This window comes from Penaeus japonicus, unplaced genomic scaffold (assembly GCF_977035675.1).
Source record: "Penaeus japonicus unplaced genomic scaffold, GWHDUDI00000001_assembly GWHDUDI00000031, whole genome shotgun sequence".
Lineage (NCBI taxonomy): Eukaryota > Metazoa > Arthropoda > Malacostraca > Decapoda > Penaeidae > Penaeus > Penaeus japonicus.
In genome coordinates this window covers 3,671,484-3,681,483 of record NW_028234433.1, presented here as the reverse complement: position 1 = coordinate 3,681,483, position 10,000 = coordinate 3,671,484, and the positions used below count along the sequence as shown (strand labels likewise).

The 10,000-nt window shown below is 43.9% G+C and overlaps 1 protein-coding gene across 9 annotated transcripts in view; it reads left to right on the top strand.

The window, feature by feature from the left end:
• The window catches only part of LOC122248961 (cystathionine beta-synthase), a 59,098-nt gene that overhangs the window by 40,302 nt on the left and 8,796 nt on the right, over nt 1–10,000 (top strand). For all 9 annotated transcript variants that reach the window (XM_086555524.1, XM_086555527.1, XM_086555526.1 and 6 more), the window contains 5 exons: nt 7,911–7,963; nt 8,932–9,038; nt 9,266–9,403; nt 9,592–9,806; nt 10,000. The exon at nt 10,000 is cut by the window's right edge and continues 146 nt beyond it. In XM_086555524.1, coding sequence (XP_086411650.1) covers nt 7,935–7,963; nt 8,932–9,038; nt 9,266–9,403; nt 9,592–9,806; nt 10,000 — 490 coding nt within the window. In that variant the 5' untranslated portion in view covers nt 7,911–7,934. Of the gene's footprint in view, nt 1–7,910; nt 7,964–8,931; nt 9,039–9,265; nt 9,404–9,591; nt 9,807–9,999 lie in introns of those variants that run through there.

Genomic DNA, 10,000 nt, shown 5'->3' with positions numbered 1-10,000 from the left:
CTTCCCCCTCCCTCCCCCTCCCTCCTCCTCCTCTCTTCCTTCCCTTCCCCTCCCTTCCCTTCCCCTCCCCTCCCTTCCCTTCCCTCCCTTCCCTTCCCTTCCCTTCCCTTCCCTTCCCTGATCACGTCCCGATGGAAGGGTCAGAGCGTAATGTCAGGTCACGTGATATGACGAGGTCATGCGTCACGGCGACGGGGCGGAGGCCATAGGGTCGTCTTGTTCGCCTTTCTGGGAATAATCACCTGGGGGGAGGTGGGGTGGGGAAGGGGTGCTTGGGTCTGAGTTACGGGGAAGGCGGAGGGTGGGGGGGTAGGGTGGATGCGATAGGATAATGGCGTGTTTGGGCGGATGATCCCCCCTCTCTATTTTTTCCATCACTTTTTTTTATTATTATCATTCTTGGATTCTTCATTTATTCTGTATATATTTCGTGTTCTTCTCGTCTTCCCGCCTCTTCCTACTTCACCATTCCCTCCTCTTCCTCTTCCTCGTCCTTTTTCTTTATTTTTTCTTCTCCTCCTCCTCCTCCCCCTCCTTCCCCTCCACCCTCTCCACCTCCTCGTCCTCCTCGTCTTCCTCCCTCGTCCTCCTTCACCCTTACTCCCTTGGCAAAAGTCGTCCTCGATTAGGAAAGTCGCGAAAGACACGCAATGGAAGGTGAATGGAAATGATGTTTTGATGCGAAATTGTGATGGAAGGTTGGGGAAAAGGTCAGAATAGGGATGGAATTCTCTCTCTCTCTCTCTCTCTCTCTCTCTCTCTCCCTCTCTCTCTCTCTCTCTCTCTCCCTCTCTCCCTCTCTCCCTCTTACCCTTCCTCCCTCCCTCCCTCCCTCCCCCCGCCTCTCTCTCTCTCTCTTTCTCTTTCTCTCTTTTCTCTTCTCTCTTCTCTCTTCTCTCTTCTCTCTTCTCTCTTCTCTCTTCTCTCTTCTCTCTTCTCTCTTCTCTCTTCTCTCTTCTCTCTTCTCTCTCTCTCTTCTCTCTCTCTCTCTCTCTCTCTCTCTCTCTCTCTCTCTCTCTCTCTTTCTCACTTTCACTTTCTCTCCTTTTCTGACTCCCTCCCTCCTTTCCTCCCTCCCCTTCCCCCTCACTCCCATCCGCCCTCCCTTCAGCTCCACCTCCCCCTCCCCTCGTAAAATTCAATTCCCCTCCATACCTATCACTGATTCTCTCAGGTGAGTTATGCAAATATCGTGATTCTCGGACCACAGGCTGTCATGTCCCCCGTGACGTCAGATATATATATATATATATATATATATATATATATATATATATATATATATATATATATATATATATATCTTCTTTGTTTGTTTGTTTCTTTCTTTTCTCTTTTTTGACAAATTAACACAATTGTTTTGTTAGAGTCGGACTCTTTTTTATGTTGTTATTATACGTGTATTTAAGTAAACCTTCTGCGGGGTAGATATATTCAGCTGGTTTATTTTTAGCTTTAAACGTCCATTGGATTACCCCTCCTCTCTCTCTCTCTCTCTCTCTCTCTCTCTCTCTCTCTCTCTCTCTCTCTCTCTCTCTCTCTCTCTCTCTCTCTCTCTCTCTCTCTCTCTCTCTCTCTCTCTTCTCTTCTCTCTCTCTCTCTCTTATCTTCTCTCTCTCTCTCTCTCTCTCTCTCTCTCTCTCCTTCTCTCTCTCTCTCTCTCTCTCTTTCTCTCTCTCTCTTTCTCTCTCCTCTTTCTCTCTCTCTCTCTCTCTCTCTCTCTCTCTCTCTCTCTCTCTCTCTCTCTCTCTCTCTCTCTCTCTCTCTCTCTCTCTCTCTCTCTCTCTCTCTCTCTCTCTCAAGCTATGGAGGGGAGGAGGAAAGGAAAGGAGAGGTGGGTTGCAAAGGGGGGCCGGGGGCGGGGGTCTAGAGGTCATGGGGGAGAACGAGAACAACAACAAGAATGGGAATGAAAAGTAGAATAAGGAAGAGAATGAGGAAAGGGAAAGGGAAATGGGAGGAGGAGGAGGAGGAGGAAAGCGAGGAAAGGAAGCTAGCGTAGTTGCACAAGGGGGAAATGAGACACGACCTTCTGACAGGTGTTGTCGTGAGCCAGGGATTAGGGAGTCGGTCACGCAATCCTGCAGGCATCCTTCAAATAAGCCCCCCACCCCCAACCCCCCCTTCCTCGTTGACTCCCCCTCCCCCCGTCGCTCCCACTCCTCTCTTTTATGTTTTTTGTTGCTTTTGTGAAAGATTCCTTGTTGTTGTTGTTGTTGTCTGTTCATTTTGCTTTTTTCCTTTCAAAACATTTTGGTCTTCTAGTTTTCTTATATTTTCTTTCTGTTATTTTATTTTATTTTTTCCCCTTTTTACACATGTTTTATTTGTATTTGTTTGTTTACCTTTTTCTTCTGCAATGTAATGATAATAGTAATCAGTGATAATGACAATGATGATAATGATAGTATTATTATTGTCGGATTATTATCATTGTCTTAATCACCAGACTGGATGGCGACGTTGACCGATCTGAAATACTGCGCGATTTAGATTTAGCAAGGTCGATGCGTTGGTGGGTCACAGGCATGGGGAGAATACAAGGAAAACGAAAAGCAAAATGGGTTTTCTTCATATTAATTGATACCTGAAGGCCCCGTGGTCTACCTGTATGCTTACGCCATCCGCCCCGTCGCTCGCGGTGCTATCAAATGACCGTTCGAGTGTGTGGTTGCGTGGCAGTGGATCTTTTCGCGACGATGCTTTGCGCTGTAACGGCTGAAGGATCGTCATCGTAGTCTTCGTTGTATAAAAACTTGGATTGCATTGGCTAGGCCTAAGTGACGTGACGCACAGTGCGGTTGTTTTCCTGATGGCTGTGGTTGTTGTCCTGACGGCTGTGGTTGTTGTGCTCATGGTAGGTGGCGACTAGTTTGCTGACGTGTGTGCGGGTGATGCGGGACCGAGCGCAACCCTTGATGGCGGCTCTCGGGTGCATCCTTCGGCGTCTCCTTGTGTCGCTTTTGCTCTATCTCAGGGTGTGTATTCCTCGGCTCTCCCCAGCAGCGCCGTTTCCGTCTCTCTCCTGTAGACCGCTGTAGGCTGCGCGAACCCAAGCGAGAGCTGGTCCCGGGATTGCCTTGGGCTCCCTGAACGGCAAGGCGTTGCTCATTTGTTGATCTGGGTTTAAGCATATCTTTTATACCCAGGGATTCATGGGAGGGAGAGGAGGAGGAGGGGGTCGAGTTGCTAATTAATTAATCTCAGTAGTTGTCAAGCTTTCCCGTTCACGGATTCCTTCGGCGCCTTGACCAGGCTCGGTGACGCGGTCTTGTGCACGCTCGGCGAGTGTACGCGGCGGAGGGCGCGCCCCTTTGGCCGGGTGCCGTACATTCCTCGAGGCTCGTCGTGCACAGCGCGCGTCGTGAGGGTGTCTCCTCTTTCGCTAAATGATGGTGTGCACCTAAAAAAATAGAGTTCAGTGTGTGTCTGTAATGGACTCCTTTTTCGTGTGAGTATTTTAGGCATTGGTTTACCTGTGCTATGCCCAGAAGGGAAGGCATTATAAAGAAGAAACGTCTATAAGATTTGCTAATGGCATCCCTTACGGACTCGCAAGGCTTACCTCTGATTTTTTTAGTGTGTAGAGTCGATCGCCCGATTTGTGGATATTGGAGTTTCCCGGTGGATTCGCTCGACCCTCTGCGAGCGAATCCGCCGCGGACTCTAGCAATCCGGCCTGGCTTGTCTCATGGATGGTAGTTACAGCTTGAACCTCACTAGTCCGGCATTCACTGGTCCGACTTCAGATTTATTTTTACTGATCTAGGTTCTTGTTCCGTAGTTCCGTTAGTTTGTGTCACAAGACGTCATTTTAGCTCGAGATGCGTTTATGACCATGTATGGTTTACTAGGAACAGTAATACAGTCCAGTATGTACATTATTTGCTTTTCTTTACTGTAAGCTTCACTAAATACCTTTCGCGGTACCTGTCTGTCACGAAGCTATCCATTTTTTTTATGTAATTCTAGAATTCTACAACCCCATGTTGTTAGTTATAGGTCTATTCCGAGTATAATTCCAGGCCATAGATAAGTGCATGATTTTCATTGTAAGCTTTTTAAGGTGTAATATTTCACCCAAAAACCGGCCAGATCTAAAACACTGAATAGGACAATGTCTGAATACTCGTTTAACCCAATAGACTCTTAGAATTTCTATTTCAATTCCCGGACTAGTGAGCCTCAACCTGTCGTTGGTACTGGCTGATCGCGTAGTGTGTTGCAAGGGCGGAGAGAGGCTCCATCGGCATGCGGACTCTTGAGATCCGGTGGAATGTGGCTGCGAGGCTGGCTCGCGCTCAGGCTATAGGCGTAGAAGCGGCGCTGGGTTGCATCAAAGTCTCGCAAAGTTGCACCAAATTGTAGCGCGGCCAGTCTGTAGCGTCTTCGGATTCTTGAAAAGTAGTGTTGCCGTTAAAATTCTTTTAAATAGATATGTTGATCGTAGGTAGGAAATCTAAATAAAAAGTTAGTCTAATTAAAAACTTGAATTATGCTCAGTGTATGTTGCATGGATCAAAGCACCCCGTATGCAATAGTGACATTAAGTAATGCATTGAAACAAGTCAGATTAACTCGTGTCGGGCATAGATACACAAGAGAAAGAAAATGATATGTTAAATGACTCAAGGAGATATTATCCTTGATTTTATTATCAAGAAAATTCATGCAGTTAATACCTTTGCATGGAACCTACGTGCATTGTAAACGCCCCCCAAGCATATATTAAGTAGCATGTGCATTATTTGTTAGGTGAGGAAATTACGTGTTCATTAACAAAGCGTGCGTTATGTAGTTGCTTCACGTGATGTGTTTAAAAAAACATTTTCCTTGTTATCCATTGAGTTAAGCTGTTACCGTTTGTTTTTCTTTCGTTTCCATATATATTTTTTCGTCTTTTGGAATTACAGCTGTGATTATGACAAAGAAACTGACGGATATCTTACTGTTTCGTGAGACAAAAGAAAGAGATAAAAATGTGTGGACTCCTGATCCAAATACTTCCATACGTAAGCCTAAAGCTTAAGAGATAATTATGGTGATTATCCGTCATACAAAATTGGTGAGCGAGGCCTACGGATGTCCTGGGTGAATCATGGCGCGCGTGTGTCCCGCCAGACGTCAGGAACTAATGTTACAGTAAAGTTACAGTAAAACGCCAACTGTTACTCTTACAGCCACCGCTTGCTTGATGAGACAGTGTTCAGTCCTCGAGGTGAGGGAGGAGCAGCTTTTGTGCCCAAGTAGCCATGGGAAAAGCGAGTGTGATTTCGAATTCAAAATGCCCCCGAACTAACGTGTGATCAAGTGTGTTGAAAATCTTGAACGCCTTCGAATGTATGTGGACAAGAAAAAAAAATATATACCGTAGATCGAGCTCTTCACCTCTCGCGTGGCCCATAGCGCCGAAAGCATTGCGTAAGAGATCGAAAATGGTGGTCCGACTCACTCCACTTGTTCAGTCTATCTGAGAATCCCCGCTGGGTGTCCTGCAGTCTCTTCTCGAGAGGGAGGCCCTGTTTTTGGCCGACGCCGTTCATATATATAGCTTCTTGTTGGCGGCGACGCGGGTGGGATACGCGGCTAAAACGTTTGTGGGAGGCCGAGCTCGAAGGCAGACGGACTTGTATATATGGCAGCCGTCAAGTTGTATCTTGAGGACTACAAGAAGTTGGTGGGCGGGTTGGAGGTACGTGGCTTCTCTCTCCGCTCTCGCTCTCTGCTTTTGGTCACCCTTTTAGTCTTCTCTCCTTTGGGTTTCTTCCGGTTTTGCCTCCTTTCCCCACGTTTCAGTTTTTTTTTTTATTCTATGCTTTTCTTTGTTTATCTTTTCCTTTTTTTATTGTTTTTGTTATTATCATTTAGAATGCCACCATCTAGCTTCATGTTTTTTTTTGTGATATGATGCTTTCTTTTCTTCTTTCTCTTTAGCAATGAGAAATAGCGAAGGAAAGTTTTTAGAACTAATGGTTGTTTTGTAGTCCTCGTTTCTGTCTTGAGCACAGTGTCAACTATTTAGTTTTCGCAAATCCTTCTGAACTGAACTCTCTCTCTCTCCTTCTCCCTTTTCCTCCCTCCCTCCATATCGCTTCTCTCCTTTTCTTTCACCCTTCTTCCCTTCCACCCTTCCTCCCTCAATCTTTTTCACACTCCCTCCCTCAATCAATCACTCTCCTTCCCTCCCTCTCCCACTCCTCTCTCCATCTCCCCTCCACCCTCTGTCCCTCCTCTCTCTCCCTCCCCCCTCCTCTCCCTCCAACTCCCCCTCCTCTCTCTCCCTCCCCCCTCCTCTCTCTCCCTCCCCTCTCTCTCTCCCTCCCCCTCCTCTCTCTCCCTCTCCCCCTCCCTCTCCCCCTCCTCTCTCTCCCTCTCCCTCTCCCTCTCCCTCTCCCTCCCTCTCCCTCTCCCTCTCCCTCTCCCCCTCCCCCTCCCCCTCCTCTCTCTCCATCCCCCCTCTCGTGCCTGCGTCCGCGTCACTCACCCGATAAGCCATGTTTCACCCTGGATAAGACGAAGAAGAAACTCGGGATCTCCGCCATGTTGGACCGTCCGTTCGCTCGTTCGTCTGTCTGATTAGCGGTCAAGTCAAGGGACAGTTTCGTCACTCAATAATAGTTTATCTTTTTTTTGCGGTGTCTGTTTTATTTATTTGGTTTTGTTTTCTTAAAAGGAATGCTCTTTTTTTATTACATTTGTTTTTATTTCGTGTTTTCCTTCGGGATGATTTTTGTTTTGTGTTTGCGTTTTTGTCCCTTTATATACGAATAGCGATAAGGACGTCATATATATATATATATATATATATATATATATATATATATATATATATATATATATATATATATATATATATATATATATATATATATATATATATTGACATAGATACATGACCATATATTAAATAGTTATTCTAGTAATTTATATTTATTTGTTAGAGAAAAGTTGGCCAACAAAAGAATAGAAGAATATACGTATTACCCATCTTGGATTCCAAATGCTTCACTTTGTGCTCGTGTCACGGTAGTGGAATGACCTAATTTAGGCATAGTATCTTCGCATTTGCTAAACTAATCTCATGTATGGATTAGACCTGCACGAACTAAATTATGTTAAGGATTTGTGTCTCGTGAAGTATCCTGTAGCTTTTGTTTGCTGATGCGCACGTTCCGAGACACAACACACATACATATGAGAAACGCACGCACACGCACACGTACACGCACACGCACACGCACACGCACACGCACACGTACACGCACACGTACACGTACACGTACACGTACACGTACACGTACACGTACACGTACACACACACACACACACACACACACACACACACACACACACACACACACACACACACACACACACACACACACACACACACACACACACACACACACACGTACACACACACACACACACACACACACACATACACACACACACACACACACACACACACACACACACACACACACACACACACACACACACACACACACACACACACACACACACACACACACACACACACACACACACACACACACATTTATTTACACATACACATACACATACACGTACACATACACATACACATATATATACATATACACATTCGCATAAATATAAATTTTAGATCAAGTTTCATGATTAATGATTATTAAACAAAAGCTTGAAAAAAAGTCACAATATAAAAAAAAACATATTGCTTAATTAAGGAAATTAATTGAAAGAAATAATGCCAAACACTGCTCCCATCCCCCCTCCCCCTCCTTGATACATTTCAAATATCTGACTCAGAAATCAAAATCTCCTTTGCTTCTCTCCCTTTTATACTGCATTGTGTCGTGCATAAACATTTTATTAATTTCTTTTTTATTTCTTTCTCTCTCCGACAGACTACAGCAGCCCCAACCTCCGCCATGTCTGCCATGGATTACACCTACAACAGGTAAGAGGACTTGCAGCATGTTGACCTGGTTTAGAGGGGACTGACTCATCTCATGTGGGAGGACCTTATCCTTTGAGTCCAGTACTGGCTTTTTAAAGTCCAGCTCTGGCTTTTTTGAGTCCAGCTCTGGCTTTTTTTAATCCAGCTCTGGCTTTTTTGAGTCCAGCATTGGCTTTTTTTTTAGTCCAGCACTGGCTTTTTGAAGTCCAGCTCTGGCTGTTTTGAGTCCAGCTCTGGCTTTTTTGAGTCCAGCAGTGGCTTTTTTGAGTCCAGCTCTGGTTTGACTCAGTGGGGACAGAAGGCTAGTCAGGTGGGAGGGAATTGTCTTCAGTCTAGCTCTAGGTTAGCTCAGCTAGGACGAGAGGGAAGAGCTCGTGTCATTAGTTTGGCTTTAGCTTGTCTCAAAGGCAAAGAGAAGGAGGGAATTTCTCTCAAGTCAGTATTGTGCTAGCTAAGGAAGGATAAGAGGGAGGGCTTGCAGAATGCCAGCATTGCATTTCTTTGTTCTGGGTTGGGTGATCTTGGTAGTCATTTTCATCCTTTTTTTTTCTTCTTTTTTCATTTTTCTTATTTATTTTATTGGGTCTTCTTCTGACTTTTTTTCTTATCTTCAAAATGAGGTAGTTGTGTGTAGAAAACCCATTGAAGTTTTCCTGTTGCTACTTATCTTTCCCTTTGCATTATTGTGCAATACATTTTTTAACAGTTAACACTTTGCAAGGTGAGTACCTCTATCAAGGCACTAAATTTATATCTTCATGTTTCATGGAGTGATACTGATGTTTAATATTTTATTTATTTTATTATTATTCAAAAGAGAAGATAGAATATATGTTCACTGTATGCATAAGTGCATAAAACTTATAAGATTAAAAAAACAAACATTGTGATCCTGAATTTCCTTTCAAACTGACATATGTCTATGAATGTCTTTTCATTTTTTTTTCTCTTATTCATTTCTGTAACAGGAATGAAAACCTGAGAACACACGACAATATCTTGGCACACATTGGAAATACGCCCCTTGTTAAGCTAAACAACATACCGAAAACTTATGGCCTGAAGTGCGATGTTTGTAAGTATAAAGAAATATGTTTAGCTTTTTGTCTTCCTCTTCTTCGGAAATATAATATTTAACAGAAACAGATATTCTCTGTTTCTCTAGTTTAAATTTTTATTTTGAATTACACTATTTTGTATGATTATTTCCAATTCATCTTTTATTTTGCCACAACAAACGTGAATTTTTAAAACAGATGCTTGTTTTTTTTTTATACCTCACATTACATATTTCCCCCCTAGATGCAAAATGCGAGTTTTTCAATGCTGGTGGAAGCGTGAAAGACCGCATCGCTCTTCGCATGGTGGAGGATGCAGAGAGGAAGGGCCTCATCACACCTGGCGTTTCGGTGCTGATTGAACCGACATCTGGCAACACAGGTACTGTAGAAAGGAATTAAGAAAGAGAATCAATATTAGATATCACTTTGCCTCATATGTATGTCCACATTTATGTGTATGTTAAAGAGCAGATGGTTAGAGTAAATTTGATCAAATGTTAGTACTGTCACATTTTGCAACTGAAAATCATGCAAGATGATTACCATGTACTTTATCCCACACCTTAGGCATTGGGCTAGCGTTATGTGGTGCAGTGAAGGGCTACCGCTGCATTATTGTGATGCCTGAAAAGATGAGCAATGAGAAGGTTGATGTCCTGAGGGCTCTTGGTGCTGAAATTGTGCGGACACCAACAAGTGCAGCCTGGGACTCCCCCGAGTCCCACATCTCTGTAGCAAAGAGGCTGGAGAAGGAGATCCCTGGTGCAATAATCCTGGATCAGGTACTTTTCACTTTTACTTTGGGGTACAGCTCTTGTTAAGAATGCTTCGGTACTTATAAATTAAAGCATGTTTTTTTATTTCTTTATTTATTGGGCATTTTTAGTCTCTGGAAGGGAAGTATTTCCCCTTTCATTTACTTTTTCTTTAGTTCTCATATTAAAGGAAATATTTCTTTCTCTTACCACATCGCAGT